The sequence below is a fragment of the Siniperca chuatsi genome, linkage group LG4 (assembly GCF_020085105.1).
Source record: "Siniperca chuatsi isolate FFG_IHB_CAS linkage group LG4, ASM2008510v1, whole genome shotgun sequence".
Lineage (NCBI taxonomy): Eukaryota > Metazoa > Chordata > Actinopteri > Centrarchiformes > Sinipercidae > Siniperca > Siniperca chuatsi.
The window spans coordinates 24,588,634-24,608,394 of record NC_058045.1 but is presented as its reverse complement, the minus strand read 5'-3'; the positions used below and the strand labels follow the sequence as shown (position 1 = coordinate 24,608,394).

General features: G+C 39.4%; 1 protein-coding gene across 1 annotated transcript in view; it reads left to right on the top strand.

Annotated features, from left to right (window-relative positions):
• Positions 1-19,551, top strand: part of syt9b (synaptotagmin IXb) — a 48,394-nt gene extending 28,843 nt beyond the window's left edge. The window contains exons 5-8 of the mRNA XM_044194239.1: positions 10,633-10,753; positions 10,909-11,080; positions 11,176-11,305; positions 17,044-19,551. Coding sequence (XP_044050174.1) covers positions 10,633-10,753; positions 10,909-11,080; positions 11,176-11,305; positions 17,044-17,121 — 501 coding nt within the window. The 3' untranslated portion in view covers positions 17,122-19,551. The remainder of the gene's footprint in view (positions 1-10,632; positions 10,754-10,908; positions 11,081-11,175; positions 11,306-17,043) is intronic.
• The last annotated feature ends 210 nt before the right edge of the window (positions 19,552-19,761 follow it).

Here is a 19,761-nt window from a genome sequence, read left to right as displayed (position 1 = left end):
TGCACTATGAGGAGACAATAAAGCCCTTTGATTTGACATGCTTAGGTCGTACAGCGGCATCTTGTGATCATGGTCGTCAAAGCAGCTTCATAAGTGATTTAATACCTAATTTGGGGATGTCTTTCTAAAACATAGCCTGTCAGCTTTTGGTGAACATCGAAGCTGAGGTTATCTCTTTATCATAACAATGCTTGGCTTTCTGTAGCCTATACCTCGAAATATCTCTGGTCTAATAATGCCTATATGATGATCATGCAGGCTACAGGTTGTCTGCCAACACTGGTGGTAGGATAGTAAAGGTTAATATATGTCACAAATCATTAAAATTACTAGATAGAATTCCACTTTTTCGCTCTGCAAGATCTTGCGAGGCATGTGCAGTGACCACTTTCAGTGCATGCGCAGAGTAGAGCAGTAGCAGAAGTCAGAAACCCACAACATGAACATGAACGGATGATACACAGACCCCACTTCAATAACTTAATGAGTCACAAACCAAACTTGACAACAAGCGTGTCCGAGCTGTGTTCAGCACTTTTAGTGTCCTCTTGAAACACTTTCGTTCACACTCGTTTTGTGTTTTTGCAGCGTTTTGCAGTGTGTTTTCTAAATGCTGCGCATGTGTTGTGAATTAATGAAGATGTTTTTTTAATTTGCTTGTGTTTGGTCTATTTGCATGTGTTTTCTTACGTTGCAGTGCGTTTGCCCTTGCCGGCCACCGTACATTGCTCTTCTTTTCCTACCAGCCCATGATAGCACACATGGTTTGTAAAAGGTTAATGCATTTCTGGACACTTACTATAAGTCGGTTCACTCTAGCTTCAATAGCAACCAATAGAAACTGGTCTTACTGGTTACTACTGGAGGGTTGCTGTGCTTTTGCTAAGAAACCCATGAAAATTGTATCAAGAAATCAGGCATATCAGAAAGAGTGTTTCAGGAACCTACTCCTGGTGTCTGGAGTGTGGCCACTACTCAGCCTGATTTTTGGGAGAGACTTTGAAACTTACATCGACAACACAGCTGCTCCTCATCAAGTAATTAAGTTCAAAGCCAGAAAATTATCGTTAGCTGGGTCAGCACTGTTATTGCAACTACAGTCATGCAAATACCCGGTGGGATAATGCTCCCACCTCTTAACACACACACTCGCGCACACACACACACACACACACACACACACACACACACACACACACACACACACTAATTTTGTTGGTTCACAAATATTGTTTTAATACCTTCCAGACTCTAAAAGCATTCCCAGCTAAATAAGGTCAGTATAAATGGGTTAGAACCTCCTCTGAGGCATCCAACTTGTGAACTATAGTTGTCCTGTCTCCCGTGCCCAAGCCTGAGGAGTCCACTTTCTACATATAATCCCTTATTAATCATCAGTTTACCCAACACAGACAGCTATTAGCAATGCAAACTACTGGACTTTAACAACTCGGGATATACCTTAAGTAACTTTTGGATACTTTCTCTTCCAAAGCAAGATAATATACAGGTATCACCATTTCACTTTTGCAATTTGAATGAATAACATATGTTATAATTTAAGATACATAATCTTTTTTAATATTACTTTTGGTTCATTTAGAATGTTTCTAAATGATGTGAAAAGGCATTTTCCTTTTACTGCAGTTTAAGTTGTTTCTGTTATTTATAACAGATTAGGCGTTTGCAATGCAGTTGATGAACACATTCTAACCATAATGTACAGTAGGTAACATTTATCCAATTCATTGTAAGTTGTCTCTCTAACCTCCAGGTTAGCCATCCATTAATGAGGGTTGCATGTGTAACCATAGTTCTCTGAGTGGAGAGAACTGTCATTATCTGGTTCTTCTTCCACTTTGGAGGGCTGGGGTTAGCTCTCTCTCTCTCTCACACACACACACATGCAGTCATGTTGCTCTCAGTGTTAAACAGTTAAACATTTGTTCTTAAATTGTGGCCAAACCTTCCAATCTTCATTCCTGGAGCCCCAACTCCCTATCTGTTCCCTTCACCCACAGCCTTTTATAAATAAATTTACTTTTACTGTGAATATATAAAATGATAGTTTGATTAAGCTTAGAGGAAGTGGAGGGATATGGTTGGTGTCTATTGCATTTTTGCCTTAAGTACCGTAAATCAAACTTTGTTTCTTGCAGTCACAAAGAATTTTTTTCCCCTTTACTCTTCTACTTTTGCTTTTGGTTCTCTCTGTGAGAATAAATGCAAAACCCCAAATAATCAATCAGACTATGCCTTAACATGCCCAAATACAAATGACTGACCAGAAATCTAGATGTGATACTTGAGTTATGCTCCCAGTGATACTGACCCCAGCTTGGTTACAATATCAGACTAAGGCATTTACTGTATGTGACAGTACAAAACAGAACAATTACAGTTTGTGTGGCGTTAATCTGATTTGTGTTAGCGCGTGTGTGTGTTTATGTCCCAGCATTTTGCATGTGTAAGATTTGTACAGAAATGTAGAAATGTGAAATCTACTCTCTTTCTCTCTCTCACTGTCCCCAGCAGAACTAGGTTACCTCCCTTGGGATAACAGGGAGGGACCCTGCGCTGGTCCAGTCTCCAGTCTGTGTGCATTAATCATGGCTCCTGGCGCAGAACGAGACTCTAGCCATCCCTGGCCATATGCATTGGACAGTAATGTAAACATATTTCTGAGCTGCAAGCTTAAAGAAAAATAAATTAGGTTCCTCCTGTGGGGCGTACATTATAAGGTCAGTCATTGGAGCACTGACACAGTCCTAACATAGTCTGTAGTGCCTGAACTTGTTACTGTAGTCAGACACATTGATAAGTGTTAACAGTTTTAAAACTGGCACATCCCTTCTGTGAGTTTTAATAAACTCCAACCTCAAGCTTGTCATGGCAAGACCATCGCATACCACCTCACTGTTAATCCACTCACCACTAATTACTGAGAAAGTAATTAAAATCCTCATCTGGAAACCACATATACCTCTGCTAGCTCAGGAACTAATCCTGCTCGACTCTGCTCTGGATTTGTCCTTCGCTCTATAGTCCCATGATGCTTCTGTGGCATTAACAAATCGACCTAATTAATGATTATTTTATATGATGGGATCCTAGTTCTCTGGCTCCCCATTGCCTTCATTGATTCTATGGAGTGTGTGTTGACCTAAAGTCATAGAAAAGCCATTATGAATCACCAACATTACTGCCACATCACAGCAGGTTTTTGTATACTCATAGACAAAGAACTTATAGGATACCCAAGTTTCTTGTGGGGCAAAAAAAAAATCCTGACAGAAATTACAGAATTAAGGCCTGGTCATACTAACATATAAAACTGAGAATTTTGTGGCAAAATTGTGGCAGTTCCATAGAAATTAATCAATCAGTCGATTCGCTCACAGGAGCAAAGTAAATCCATGCAAATGCAGTTGACCAATAGCAAGCTGTCTTGAAAGTGCATTTAAGGGAATGGAGAACTGGAGAGTCCAAAATGGAGGAAGCTATTAGCTGTGTTGTACCATCCATTCTTTACCTAATCCTCCTTTGTTGGAGTGTAAACTGCTCTACAAAAGAGGAATGGTTAGCAGACAGTTGAGAAAAAGGCTGATTGATTGATTGATTGATTTTTATTTATGGATATAGAAGACAAACAATCCAAGGGATAACATGTAAAGTGTAAAACACTTATTTCCAACATGGTCCATGATGTCATGAAAAACAGGACAGTCAATCACTCATAACATGTACAGAATCCCTAAAACAATAAGTGTGAGTGTTAGCGGCTAGCTCTGCCATGCGAGTAGTCACTACCTCACCAAGAGTCTAGAATCATGTATTTTGGAAAGATGTGCAGATTCATTTCACTGTGCCACCCTTTGGTGTGACAATTGTCTTTTCACTAATTGTCTGTAGAGTTAGGGGTTGTTTGTATTTTGGAACTAAATGGGAAAAAGAAGCAGCATAATTCGAGGAAACTCTCCAGACTCACTGCTCAGACCTTACCTTGTTATGAACCATCCAGTAATCCATCTGACTCAATGTGCAGTCAATAATAACCGACCATTCCTGAGATGTTTCTTGGTACAATTAAGACATCAAGTGCGAGGGTCACGTATCAACAAACCAGCCAACAACACACACATGCATGAGCATTGTAAATACCAACAAAAATAGGCCAGGCTGCCTACAAGGGATCGAGACCTCATCAACTCCCATCACATACAATACAGTGAATAATACAGTTAATTGGGAACAGCCTTTACTTTAAAACCGAAGCAACCACAAAAGCCAGTTTTTTTCTGATCTTTGAGTTAAAATGAGTGAAATTTATGATATTGTGCCGTCATGCTTCAATGGTGGAGTTAATTAGTGATGAATCACCCTTATACATGAATCATACATCAATAGCCAAATTTTACGCATGATCCATGATGATGAAGAAAAACAGAAATGCATGGCAAAAACAGCATATTGTCAATAGTTTAGAGACCCCAGCAAATTTCACAAATCATGTCTTCAGGGGAGCTCATGTCTTATTAAGGGGAGCCAAGCTCCCACTGGCTCCCCTGTAGTTCGCACCCTGTATATGACAATACATAGTTCCCTCATTGCTTGCTGTATCTTGGTGCAGATATAGTGTATTGAATGATTTTGGAGTGTCAAGGGACTTCCCAGTTTGTCTACTGAGTAGATTCAATTTGCCTTTGGACATCTATCATGTTGTTACATGCACGTTCCTGCCTTCTTTCTCCTCGCTGAAGATTCTTTTAGAGACAAAGAAAATGAAGAGCTCAGAGACACTGTAACCTGCAGTTCCTGCAGGGCCAGTCAATACTATTGGCTGCCATCTGGTTGGCCTGTAATCAAGGCCTTGATAAATGGGGTCAGCATGTGCATACACTGTGTGTGTGTGTGTGTGTGTGTGTGTGTGGTTAATTCAGTAAAGGAGGTTCCTATTTCCCAACAATGACAAATGGTACCCTATAACAAGCTCTCCTATTTACCCTTATTCACTAAGTGTGACATATGATTCTCTAGATGCTTATGGTCAACTGAGTCAGTAGGAGATCCTGAACATATTACAGGGGCAAACATACATAAAACCTATACACAGACAAAGTAAACGTACATTTTTTTTAATTTTAGCTGGTGTATCATGAATTAGCAACTACTGTTAGCATGTTGGTTTTGCTCTCCCTTCCTCTGCCATTACTCCACGTTTCTTTTTCTCTTTCCTTAAAAAAATTGTTCAACATTTTGTTCACTTTTCTGTGTGCAGAAAAGATTGATACTATTCTCATGTCTGTGTGCTAAGTAGGCTAGTGTATGCAGCTAGAGCCAGGAGGCAATTAGCTTAGCATAAAGACTGGAAGCAGGGGGGGAAAAGGTAGCCTGGCTCTTTTCAAAGTTCAGAAATATGCTATACCAACACCTGTAACTCTCCCTAAGTAATATTTTTAAATTTTAAAGAGAAGCGGGCTAGCTGTTTCCCACTGTTCCCAGTCTTTATGCTAATTAAAGCTAACTGGCTCCTGCATATTTAGCACACAGACATGAGAACAACTCTCATCTAGCTACTCATCTAACTCTTGGCAAGAAAGCGAATAAGCGTGTTTCCCAAGAGGCTAAACTTATTCAACGTGTGTTTTCCAACGACCTTATATATATAAAGAGAGCGAGAGAGAGAGAGAGAGAGAGAGAGAGAGCATATTTGTTCATATACATCACACACTTTTCTTGGCTACTTTGGTACAAATCTACAGGATATAAAATAAAAGACACACAGTTAAATTGATGAAAAGCCCATTCACATGACAGTGCTGCTTGCAACATATGAGGTAGACTTTTAATAACATATTCAGTCTCATGTCTATACTGTACGTACTGCAAATCAGCGACACACACAGTTTTGTGTGTGACAGTCTTACTTCTTTACTGAGAGTTATGAAGGATCCTTTAGCCTAACCTGATTCTGCCAGGGTATATTCATTTATACAACTAAAGTTCAGCCTCGACAGTGATTTATTTACTTCCACCATGTTCAGCCAGGCAGATATATTGTACTGTTGATTGGCCCTCGTGTAACAGGATCTCCAATGTTGAAGTGTGCTGAACAAACTCTCATGCCTACTTTTTGTCCTCATACTGTAGTATTGAGTTAACTCATTTCAGTTCTTTAGTTATTCAAACTGCATTATTAAAATAGAAAAAACATTGCAACTATTTGCAATTTTATTGAGACTACAAACCTCAACGTACAGTGCGTGTATTTGTGCATGAGGCTGTGGGTGCATTTGTTGTTGTACTAAAATTTTAAGGGGACGATCTTTAAAAATTAAACGAAGTATAAAAGTATTATGCCAACATTAGATTTCAGTACAATAATAATAATACTATATAAGGGTATCCCTTCTATTCACATCTTATATACTCATATTATTGGTTTGAAGAGTACCAGTCAGCCTGTGAAACCAGTTGTACCAGCTGTGCACATTATATTGATATTGTATACTAACTACAAAAACATTTGTATATAGTACATACTGTCTGGAGGGAGCTTTCCAGTGTTTGAAAAAATAACCCTCAGGGTTATCTCAGCTCCAGTGTTAATTTTGGCAGCTATTTTAGCTTTACACCCACATCTCTCTAAACTGAGTTTGAAGGATTTACCAGTCAATGGGTCTAATGAAAGATGCTACTGAGTTGCATTATAGGAAATGTAGATTCAGTGTTTTTGGAGCTACTAGAGAATGAAAGTCACAATATTGTGGCATCTGCTGCTTCGATTTTTTTATAAAATACTAAATCGCTGGAGTGCGTTCATGCACAACACTGGATGCAGCTTTATTTTCTCAAGAAAATAAAGCTGCTCAAGATATCTGCTTCTTTGCTTTACAGCACAAAGAGAGATTGCTTTATGGCACAAGACAGCGGGAGTGTGCTTACCTTCCACAGTATAAGAACATACTTATCCTTTTCTGTAAGGAGGGGATGGAGTGCGTGAGTGGAATCATCAGGATTTATGGGAAATGTCAGTCACAAAGTGTCTTCCAATTTCTTTAAGGTATCACTTAATTTCATAGTGGCATACACACACACACACTCACACTCAGAGGGAGCTACAAAACAGAAGGAGGAGAAAAAAGATTAAGACAGAGAGGAAAGAGATTGAGTTTGACTGGGCCTGTGATTATTATTTAGACACAGCACGAGAGAGGCTTGTAGATAAAGCCTGGCTGCTCCTGAGGGAGAGAAGGTGCGAGCATTATAATTAGAGAAGATGGACTGTCCACACTCTTTCTCTACTTTATTGGGATGCTTTAGAGCACTGGTCTAATTTCATTGGCCGAGCACAAGTGACCATAATCCTGACCGCAGGCTTGATTTGAGTGCTCATAAGAGTAGTGAGCGGCACTCTATAGCCTGAAAACTTAAGTGTGCTGCTTGAGTGTGTGTGTGTGTGTGTGTGATGGAAGGATATCATATTATCTGTGGAGAGCTGAAGGGTTTGCAGATCCACCATTTGTGTGAGTGTCTGCCTGTTTGTGTATGTCAGCGTGTGACTTCCTGTACTTGTGCCAAAATGAATGTGTGTTACACCTTGGAGACACCATCATAAGCTGTACATCATTAACGCTGAGGCTCAAAGTAACAGTATGCAGTGTCAGAGGTGGATTCTGTCTCAGCAACTCGTGTGATGAATCAACTCATCATACAGCCAGAATGTCATCGATCCTGGACGACTCTGCTTGTGTATGTGTGTGTGTGAGGGTATGTGTTTACGTGCTTGCAGGCGCGTACATGCCAACAGCCGTGATAAATCAAGTCATTTTGTTCAATTTGATTTTCAGCGATTTTGAGCAGAAGACCCAGAGCAGTAGCATCCTAATGTGTGTGTGTGTTTGTGCTGCTTGTATAGACTGACTCCAGTTAATCATCACATATTGATGTTTAAGTGATTTTTCAGTATAACCACTACAGTACATTTCACCTTTACCTAAGCTTTCTAGCTAATTGGTTGCTTCAGACAAAGACTAAATACAAAAAACATCCTGTGTGTTAATCACTGATTGGACAGAATGTATGAAGACACATCAGATAATTGCCTTAACCTGCTTTGCGACTGTGTCCGCTGAAACATAAAGCAGCTGAAATCAGAGTAGCAAGAGAGAGTTTTTGTTGTATTAGAAGGGCTGTAATTGAATTTTATGACTTGTATTTGCAGATGCTAAAACAGCTAAAACCACATCTGCCGATTACCATTTTCTTTTCGAATCCCTTGTTGTGTTCCAAAATTTTGTACAATTTTTGCTCTTTTCACTTCCTATTTAATTATATAAGAGGGAGCTCTGTGTCAGCCCGATGTGTGGGAGAAAGCGTAAAACTAGAAATCAGAGTTTCCCCAGTAAGAAACCTTGTGAGTGCTTGTGTCTCATAAACGCACCACCCACTCTCACACCATCACGTTATTTTCAGATGTGTTAATTGGGAAAAGAGCTTGGCATGTGCGTGACTGTGGATAAGTTGTGAAAGCAGGGATATTCTTATAGGAAAACAGGAGTAGTTAAACGTGATGGCAGATTCCACAATTTCAACCACATACTGATTTAGTGATGCAACAAATACCTCAAACCAGGTTGCATATCATTTAAATACTCAGGACATGACATTCCTGTAATACGAAACACTCTGATAAATGATGAGTCATGCCATTGCTGCATGTTGCAGATGTGATTAAAAAGGTTTCCATGTTTTTTCTACCAGAGGTGTCACAGGCATGATCCATATCTGAGGTGCAAAGACTTGTGTTACATATTATAATGTGCCTTCTGTTGAATCTACCCATTGATTTTCAAGGCAAGCCCAAGCAATGCAGGAGGCAATAAAACGGTTTTGACTTATGTATGTGCAGAGCATTTTTCATTCAATTGAATGGACGCCATCTTGGAGTCTGGTGTTCAGTTTTTATAATACATCCATGATATAAACAACAATGTAAAACTATTCCATTTTAAAAGTAAAACTACTTGTTCTGCAGTAAAATGGCCCCTTGACTGATATATTATTATATATGGCATTATTAGATTGTTTAGACTGATTCATCAATGTGTAAGCATCACTTTGCTGTTGTAGCTGGTCGAGGTGGAGCAAATTTTAACAACTTTATATACAGTTTGATAGTTTTGTTTGGTAGTTTAGTCCAGTGGTTCTCAACCTAGCGGTAGGACACCTCCAAAGGTTCACAAGATAAATCTGAGTGGTCGTGAGATAATTAATGGGAGAGGAAAGAAGAAAAAAATAATATTCTGCTACGGACATTTACAGAATTTTTTCAGACTTTTCTCTTTTCTCTCTTTTTTTGTAAAATATTATATCATTTTCCCTCTTTGGGCCTCAAACCTTTTAAATGAACTCATCTGAGATGTTTAGAGGAGAAATGCCCTAACTAGACACTGCTTTTATATAAGGGGTCACAAGCCAGATAAGTTGGAAACCATGTGTTTAATCTTCAAGAATCGGTTGTATTTTATAAGCTTACTGTATGTTTATTTTACGTAAAATACTATTTTGCAAAGTAACTAGAAATTATATCTGTCAGATAAATGTAGTGGAATAAAAAGTACAATATTTCAAGTCCACTATACTCACTTTCAGAAGATGCCTGGGATTCTGCAGAACAGAACTCTCACTCACTTCACACTGGTAACATTAGATACTTGGGTATTGACATTTCCCCCAGGCTGTCAGAGTTGTTTCATCTTAACTACACTCTATTGTTAAAAACAGTAGAAGATGACCTCTGGCGCTGGATGAATCTACCTCTCTCCCTCATAGGAAGAATTGCAACTGTCAAACTGAAAATACTCCCCCACATTAACTACTTCTTTTCAATGCTGACTGTAACACTGACAGATAAATGATTTTAAATCGATCAACTCTCTCATTACACACTTCTACTAGAAATGATCCATCCACTCTACAAAAAAGCAAATCTCAAGGCGGACTAGACGTCCCAAACTTCTTCTTCTACTACCTGGCAAATACCTTACTAAATGGATCCATCAAACCAACCACAATATCCCATGAATAGACCTGGAACAACTATATTGCAAAAATATCTCACTCTCAGATTTACCTTTCCTCAACACAACCATCAAACAACATTCCTGCTTCAAAAACACTGCAATCTCCACAACTCTGACAGCCTGGTGGAGGGATTGTTATATGGAAGATAACAATCAGGATCCAAAAGTGTGTTCAGCAAACATAAAACAGTCTATTGCTCGTCCAACGAGTGAAGTCTTCACCTCATCTTCTCAGTTTGGTGGGAAAAGCTGAGACTAAGTACTGTATAAAGATTCCAGTCTGCCATTTGTGACTAATGACTGTCAAAAGGGATGTATCTTTATGTCAATAAATATTTCCCCTGGTGAAATTCATGTTTTTGATGTGATGCTTAGGATGGGGATCACTCAGAGCTCTAATGTGATTTATCCTCCATAGGTATTTCCCTTCCTTCTGGAAGAGTCATAGCAAATCAGGATTTCACTCTGAATCACAGCTTGTCTTTAAAATATTGATAATAAGAGAATGGACGGTACTAATATAAAAACATAATATATTTCTTTACAGGACAATGTGGACCTGGGAGAGCTGATGTTCTCGTTGTGCTATCTCCCCACGGCTGGCAGGCTCACCATCACCATGATCAAAGCTAGAAATCTCAAAGCCATGGACATCACTGGCGCTTCAGGTGGGTGCTTCCACTGAAAGGTGGTGTAGTCAAATATACACATAATGTGTTCAAGTGCTGCATTATTGTTAGTCAGTATAGTATTTTGTTTAATGGTTTTCCATGCAAATCCATTTTGGCATCCTTTTTGAACTTGCCACGTTACCTTTCTCCAGATCCATATGTGAAAGTGTCCCTGATGTGTGAAGGCCGGAGGCTAAAGAAGAGGAAGACGTCAACCAAGCGTAACACTCTGAACCCGGTGTACAATGAAGCCATTGTGTTTGATGTTCCTCCTGAGAACATCGACCAGATCAGCCTGCTCATAGCTGTCATGGACTATGATCGGTTAGTAAGTTGCCTTCATATATCGGTTTCATCTACAGTACATTAACTGATGCAACATTTTGGAGTCTCCATGTGTTGTTCTTTCTGTCCTGCAGGGTCGGACATAATGAGGTCATTGGGGTGTGCAGGGTGGGCAATGAGGCCGAGAGTCTGGGGCGAGACCACTGGAGTGAGATGCTTACATACCCACGGAAACCCATTGCACACTGGCACCCACTCATAGAGGTATGTTTACAAAGTAAACATTCTTACAAAGTAAACATTCTTACGTGGTGATCCTTTTCATGCAATCATCTAAGGACTAGAGAAAATAGGTGAAACTAGACTAATTGAGAAAAACAAGACCAAGAGTCTACAGCCATGCTAGCAGCTACTGTATGTGAGGCTGTACTTTGGCACAGCGGTGCTTTGAGCTAAATGCTAATGTAAACATGCTAACGTGATCACAATGACAATGCTAACATACTGATGTTTATCAGGTATAATGTTTACCATGCATGTTCAACATCTTAGTTTAGTGTGTTAGCATGCTAACATTTGCTAATTAGCACTAAACACAAAGTACAGCTGAGAGATGTCACTAGTTTAGCTGGTATTTGGTCATGAAACAAAATATTGGCCAAATTGAAAATTGGACCTGATGACGGTGCTATATGAAAAGTTGAGAGATTACCAAAGTGATTACAATTCATCATGAGGGGAACCTGAACCAAATGTCATGGCAGTCCATCCAATAGTTATCCAGACATTTCACACAAATGTCAACCTCATGATAGTGCCAGAGGAAAAGTCAGGTGGCTCACCAAAGTCAGTAGGATTCATCCTCTGGGGACCATGAATGTCTGTACAAAATTGTCTGCCAATCCATCCAAAAGTTGTCAAGATATTTCACCAAAAGCAAAAAATGTCAATCTCATGGAAGCTCTAGAGGAAAACTGAGGGGATCACCTAAGTCAGTAGTAGTCAGTCTTCATCCTTTGGAAAACATGACTGATAGCCACTAGCATTACTCAAAATTAGATATATAATCAACATAAAGGCAGAATTGTTTTCTCTGTTGAATGACCGTTCACTGCTGATGTCTGCCCAAATAAAAACCACCTTTTGATGCAGAAGAGGTCAAGAGCCTTTGATGTACACTCTGTAATGGGTTTGATTTTATATATAAGAAATCAGTAGCCTGGTCCCCAACATCTGAATCACCACCTACATGATTTGTTCAGCCATTCAAATAGATGAATGAAATGAAACAAAATGGTAATTCAGACTGATTATCAGTCTAAGAAAGCAGAATATTCAAGTAAAACATACTTATGTAAGAATATTTAATGAATAAATACACAAAAAGCTCACACTCAAGTTGTGCACACTCTTGTGCACAACATACAGTTGAGTGTACAAAAGCTTCTCTAAACTCAAAAGAGTCTTAATTCAAAACAAAAATAACTTACAAATAGAGAGAATCTAAATGAGTCATATTCCATGTTGTCATGTTGTGTATTTCATTTTGAGGTACAGTAAAAAAAAAGAAATAAAACATTACATAACAAACTGCATAACCCTCATGTATACTTGACTTGTTTTGCTGTGATTGCCACATCAGAGGCACCTAGCTTACAGAGACACAGAGGTGGCTACATTCACTGAGCTGTTTCTATTTCTGAATTCCCAGCCCACACTCATTAAAAAAACAGAGCACGCTAAAACAGATGCTGGACTGATTCATGTAAATTCATGTTGAGTTGTCAAAGCTAAATCTACTGGTATTCAGCTGAAGGGGTCAGAAGATAAAATGCTTCAAAATGGATTGGTGTATGGGATGGGTAAATGTAATGCCTAGCATCAGCTATGACACACATTAGCAACTACCAGCTCATATGTGTCTTTTCTCTCTTTTGAAGATTCCCTTTAGCTTTACTAATGTTATGAGGACTGCTGACGTAAACCCTCTCTAGACATCATTATTTTTACCAGAGGAGGTGATGCTCATTATAAGAGAGGCTAAGGACCCAGGACTATTATTCCATCTCTAATGAACATGTCAGATTTTCTTCAGCTACCCTAATGACATTTCCATCTAAAATCAGGCCAACTAATGTATAATGAGTATCTATTTAGATTATTTTACCATCCAGATAACTGACTTAAGTTACGTGTGCTGCTTTCCCCAAGTGAAACTAATGCTTGACAGTGATGGCTGCCACGACTATTTTATCTACCAGAGAAATTTGAACTCACAAATCCCTAGTGAAAAAAAAACAACCCAGTTTTTCAGTCCATTTTCAGAATTCAGAACTTAAAATTTAATTTAGCATTCTTGGCAGTAATATCATTTAATATTTAAGAAGTAGGTACATTTTGACAAATTTAGTCCAGCCTCCATTTGTGACCAATTGATTTTTAAGTGTATGGCAGTGCATAGAGTTTTCTGCCCTTCTATTGGCATGTATAGTGCTCATTTGGGGCTTTGGAGGTACTGTAGTACTGTAGGTCATTATTAGTACTAGTGCTAGTATTAATAGTATTGTTAGTGCTGGCATTCGTCATTAAAGTGCCTACACGAAATAATGTAAACACTTGCTGAAGAAGCACTTTAATTTTGATGTGACTCCTCACCACTGAAGATGTAATATATCACAAAAATCATCAATAAAATAAAGATTTTATTTAAAATTCATCTTTAGCATTGCATGTGAAAGTTCATTCTTAATCTTCAACACAGTAGATGTGTTGAAGTAAAAAATAACTTAACTCAAGGTCCCCTTACTTTCTTTTTCCGAGGCTTTGAACTGCATCTTCCTTAGCAGATCAGTTTTCTTTCTAAAGTCTTTGTCACACTGTGTCTAACAGAGGAGTTGCAGTATTGGTGGGAGGTCAGTGACCCTGATATTGTAAACAGTGGTGAAGCTAGAAGAGCTCTCTTGATGTCTCAGTGCCATTTGTATAGCACTAGAACAAACACACACAAACACACACAGAGGTTCTGTCAGATACTCTTCACTATCTGTGTCTTGTCTGAGGCCATTAGCAGCAGCAGTGGTCTACAGCAGAGCAGGCCCTGAGATCCAGACTAATGGCTTATTTGTGTTTCTTTAAAAGATCCACACAGAAGTCCTGAGGGAACCTGGCCTACTGGTTATGTCACACACACAAATCCAAACACACAATTATGCACACATACGTACATTTAGTGATATGCACACATAAGATATTCATACAGAAAAACTAATAGATTCATTTTAACAAGTAATTGTAAACACCTACAAAATGCTGTCTCGCGCATATGCACACATATACATATACACACAAGACCAAGACCAACAACAACAAAATGCTCTTGAATTTTCTTAGTTCTGAGTTTTCTTATCCACTTTAAGCTCTTATGGCTTTTCTGAAGTGTTGGAGTGAGCCTCGCTGACCCTCAGACCACAGTCTGAGAGCATTAATAATTCACCAACTTGATGTCTTCAACCAGGACTGTTAACACACACACACATACACACACACAAGACGAAGACCAACAACAACAAAATGCTCTTGAATTCCCCAGAGTCATTTCAAGCCAGTTCTGATGCTATTGAGCAGAAAGCAAAGGAAATGAAGAAGGTAGAATGCTCAGTTGCCTCCACTTTATCACATGAATGAGTGGCTGAATAACAGAAAGGCACACTGCAGGGCTGCTCTCATGAAGCAAGGTTAGTGTGTCCACAAGCCAACTTTGAGCTTATATCCTTGGCTGGCTCAGGCTGAAACACATTGCCATGGTAACCTGCTTGGTCAACCTGCTTCAGGGCAGGTTAAATTCAGATCAGAGAGGATCAGATAAAAATCATCATTTAACTCTCAGAAATAGTATTTCAACAGAATCCATCCTATTAATTATACTGAATTATTTCTGACAGGAAGTGGTTCAGTATAGCGCATAGGCCTTTTTCGCAGTAGACATTTTAACTTGTCTTAAGGCCTGGCCAAACCAGAATTTAAGACCGAAATTTCACGGCGAAATCAATTCACACTAATGGAACTACCAGTGATTAGTGAATTTGTTGCATCAAGTTCAACTTTGGTGAACTTTGCCCCACAAACTTGCACCAATAGCAAACTGTTGACCAATAGCAAGCCATCTTGACAGAGCTGACAACAAATACCTTTGTTGAGAGAACAAAGGTATTGGGACTCTACAGATGAATAAATTCATTTGGGTGATTGTTAACTGAACTTTTGTTAGGAGACTGCATTCTCTTTTGTCCCACAATCCTGAGAGCCACTGAACGCAGCATTGGCCAGTCTGACCTGTGAGCCGGATGTCACCAGGTCAATAAAAAGGTCAGCGATCATTTGTTCTCGCTCTTTCTCCTGGAATCTTTCACTGCGGCAGACAGCCCGTGGCTGTCTCCCTCTCAGTGTGGCATGCTCACCAGCAGACACCCACCTGAACACTTTCCTTCTGGCTTCTCCGTGTAATCTGCTCGGAGCAGAAACACACAGCAGAACCGAAGATTAGCACCAATGGCTATTGCACAAAGCTTGCCAGCTAACTTCACATGGAGCATGAAGCAAGTTAACGCCGGGCAGTTTACTCTGTAAGGACAACCACAGGTGGAGCGACCGGCTTCCTCCAATCTCTACAAGTGGACACTGCACAGCAAAAGACGCTTCCACAGCGGAACCACAATTCTTCCCAGCTTGGCTCGTCTACAACAGACTGACTGCCAGCTAACATCAGCACCAAAGCCACCTCTCTTTCCCTCCCACGGGCCGGGTAACATAACAACTGGGCATAGCATAGAGTAACAGTGTATAAGCAAAGGACTGTTTAACTTTTGTACATGTGACGTTACTGATGTGTTTTCATTGAGGTTTTATTGTTGTGATCTTCTCCAAGGTTAATTTGGTAGCCACACACTAAGTTGATGTTAGTTTATATTATGCTCCACACAGACAGTCTTTGCATGCTAACTAACTCCTTTTAACTTGGCACCGTTATCCTAAACAGATCATACACATACACCTCTAGTTTGGCCCTTAAAGACATCTATACCCGGCAGAGAGAAACTTTAAAGCGCCTGCTTCACATGTTCCTTTGTTTCTGACCACGTGGGTTCGTGCTCGTACATGCGAGACATAACAACGGAGGCAGAACAAAGAAACATAGACACATTCCTTTTGGCGCACACCCAGACCTGCACACACACAGACACACATACATACAAACACCCTGTGTTTTGTAGTTTAGTATTTAGAGTTAGACTTAACATTGTGTTTTTGCTTTGTTTATCTCTTAAATAAATGCTTGTGTATAATTATGATGGCTTCTTTAATGTTGCACAAGAGTGAGTAATTTGCCAACCTCTTCTATGCTGAACTCCAAATACTTCACCCAACTAGCTAGTAATGGTAATATTGGTTATATTTATTAATTGAATTATTAATCTGGGTTCCACATTGATAGTTTTTTTGTTTCTTAAAAACGGCAAATATAAAATCCACAGGAGATCATTGAGCTCAAGATAGTCCTTGGCTTCTCTTCCAACAACATTTTCACTCCTTTTAAAATTCAAACTCCACAATGAAATCTCCAGCACTGGTGTCAATATGTGGTCTAAATTCAGTTTTTTAGGAACCAAGTACTCCCTCGGTGAATGATGCAGTGAAAGGCACCTAACTCTGGAAAGTTCTTGCCAGCTTTACACAGCCTTACCAGGCCGCTCACAAAACTGACCATAGATGGTGCCCTGGTAAACAACTATGTTTAGCTACAATGCAATGGGTATGTGATTGGTCATCTATGAGGTGTCTGGTTTTGTGCCATTGAAGAGACTGGCTCTCATATTAGGGCAATAATACAAATATTTGATGTAGATAAAAATTTTGATTAAGAATTTCACTTCTGTTTGCAGCTAACCTGACCGTCTTTCTCTCCCTCTCTCTTTCTTCTCCTCTCTCTCTCTGTTGTGGCCCAGTGGGTCGGACAGGGAGCGGTGGTCAGTGGAAGCCAAGGAGGATCCACCAATTCCCTGAAGACACCACCATCGCCATGACCACACACACACACACACACACACACACACACACATACACAGAGCCTCAGGATGGTAGAATGATGGATGATGGACCTGCAGATAGTCCTGCTGAAATGTTAAAACATACAGTACAAGATGTGACTAACAAGTGACTAAAGTAGTAACATCAGCTAAAAGCCATTACTCAAACTGGTGTGTCGTTAGATTGAAAAAGGCGTTAGTGTGCTAAGACTTACTTCCTCTTGTCTTCACATTCAAGAACCACTTAACTACATTCCAACTGACCAACTACAGTACTTTCATTCGTCATTTTGAGTTGTTACTGACAGTATTAACAAGTTGAGATTGTCAAGCTTTTTTTTTTTTAGCAAATTGCTGTTTGTGGACCAAAAGCATTCATTTTTAGGCCAACGTGCAAAGCTGTTACTTGTGATTTGTGTGAGTGATCAGCTATCATAGATACAGTAAGAGTTACATGGTTGAGGTTAAAGAAGTAGAAATGACAAAGAGGGCATTCCTGTTCAGATCAACAAAGTTTCAGCTCTTTTGAACTTTGTTTGTGAATTTGTTTGGCTGTTGTGTTGAACATGCAAACTTCTAATGCATTGGTAAAGCGTTGCCTTCATTTTGTGGCAGCCACAGCAGACATGAACAAGGAGATTTTCTTTCTTAGTTTTACTTCTATGGGCGACTTTCACACAGAACACGTCCTCTAAAGATGTAAACTGAAGAGGATTTGCTCCAAGAATGTGTAAAGCAGCTGACAAAGGAAACATGAAGTGTTTTATTTACTGCATGGTAAATTGTCATACTTTGTTAACAGGGTGTGGTCAAAATAAAGGAAACACAAGTGTTGCTGGTGGCAGTGAAAGTGGCATGTTTTTCTGGCAAAAGGGCAGTCTGCTGATCTCCTGTCATTGCTAATCTCTAAGTACGCCAAGCTAATGAATCTCAGTAATGAGTTTGGGCTTCTAAGTTAAAGGATAATTCTGGTTTATCAAGCAGCATTGATTGCCACTTGGAGGCAGTAGAACGAGCTGTAAACACACCATTGACATATTATCACCTTACAGAGCTGTTATGGCAAACATGTTCGTAAGGATTTTCCTATTTACACATCCAGCAGACATGGAGCAACATTAGCATTAATTTGGAGTCATGTTTCTCACCACCTGACAAATGAAAGTCCAATTTTCACTCTCCTTTTAGCTCTGCTCTGTCTCCACCATCTCTTGATGGGCATTTCTGGCTCTTTAGCTGCTAAATGCTCCTCTATCTTCACCAGCTAGTTGCTAACTATGTCTGCCATTTGGTGCTTGGCAGGTAGTGTACTGTGGGTTTATCAGAGCTGTTCCACTGAAAACAGCTGGCCGCTGTTGCTGGAATTGAGGTTGATGAGAGTGGTGAGACTAAACCAAAACAGTAATGTTGCAGGCTCCAAAACAATGAGCTTAAAGATGCTAAACTGACGCATTGAGAGAGAACTGCAGAATCGGGTGATTATTGTCTCTCTATTTCTAAGAATGACACCGTACATGTAATATGTAAAAATAGAAATTACTGCAGATTTAAGTGTTGCAAATTCATATACAGATTTGATATTAATTAAATTATGTGCAACTAATTGACTGGGGCTTTTAGTGACCCTGGGGTTCTGGGGAGAAGAGGCAAACCCAATGTATTACCTAAACTGTATGTTGTAAATAGTTTACAGACTAACTTCCTGGTTCAACTTTGGCCTACTGTACTTGCCTCGGTTGTGCACACATAGTTTTCCTGTGGAATGAGGCATTATTAGCAACATTTCTGGTGCACTTTCTTTTGGAGGTTTTGCCTCTAAATAAAGTGGTTTAGATATTCTGGATAAACTGTTGGCTTGTTTACAACCTGTCTGATAGTCCGACTGCTTGTTTTTTTTAAATCAAACATCATTCTTATCAAACCAGTGGGTAACTACTTGTGCCTTTTTGACAGGGGCTTTGTCATCGTAAAAGGCTCCCATTTAGAAAGACAAATAATGAAGATGATCACGCAGAATGATGTTGTCAATAGTGATGTCTTTCCTTTGCATGAAATGAGTGACTGGATTGTTTCCATTCCTGAAAACACACTTGCAGCAGCCCTATCCTAATGGGACTTCATGTTTTTTTTCCTTTGATTTAGACCACACCCTGTGGTTATTTTAATTAGCCAGTGTTTGTTTTTTAAAATTCAGTTTAATACCAGTATTGTTTATGTCTTTGTATTGGACACTGTCACAAATAACAATGACAAATTCTTCTGTGTTTGTAGGTACAATGCATGCATCATTTTTCTGTGAGTCATTTTTAAATCTTTCTCCTGTTGTGAGATACTAATCAAACTGTAAACACAAGATGTATTATGAACCTAAGGCAGACTGTGTAAAATGTCCATTCAGATGTTATTAATAAATATTTCTATATATAACATGGACTGATTCATGGGAAGTGTGAGACACACAGAGAAAGTGCTTCAGAGAGATTTAATGAGACAGACAGGTATCAACACACACACATCCCCCCTCAGGCCTTTTTCCACCTCACACCTGTGCTGTGAGCTCTCCCAACAGACTGCTGTGACTGAAAGAGCTTCTGACAACACACACACTTTCTGAAACACACATACACACCTTCAATG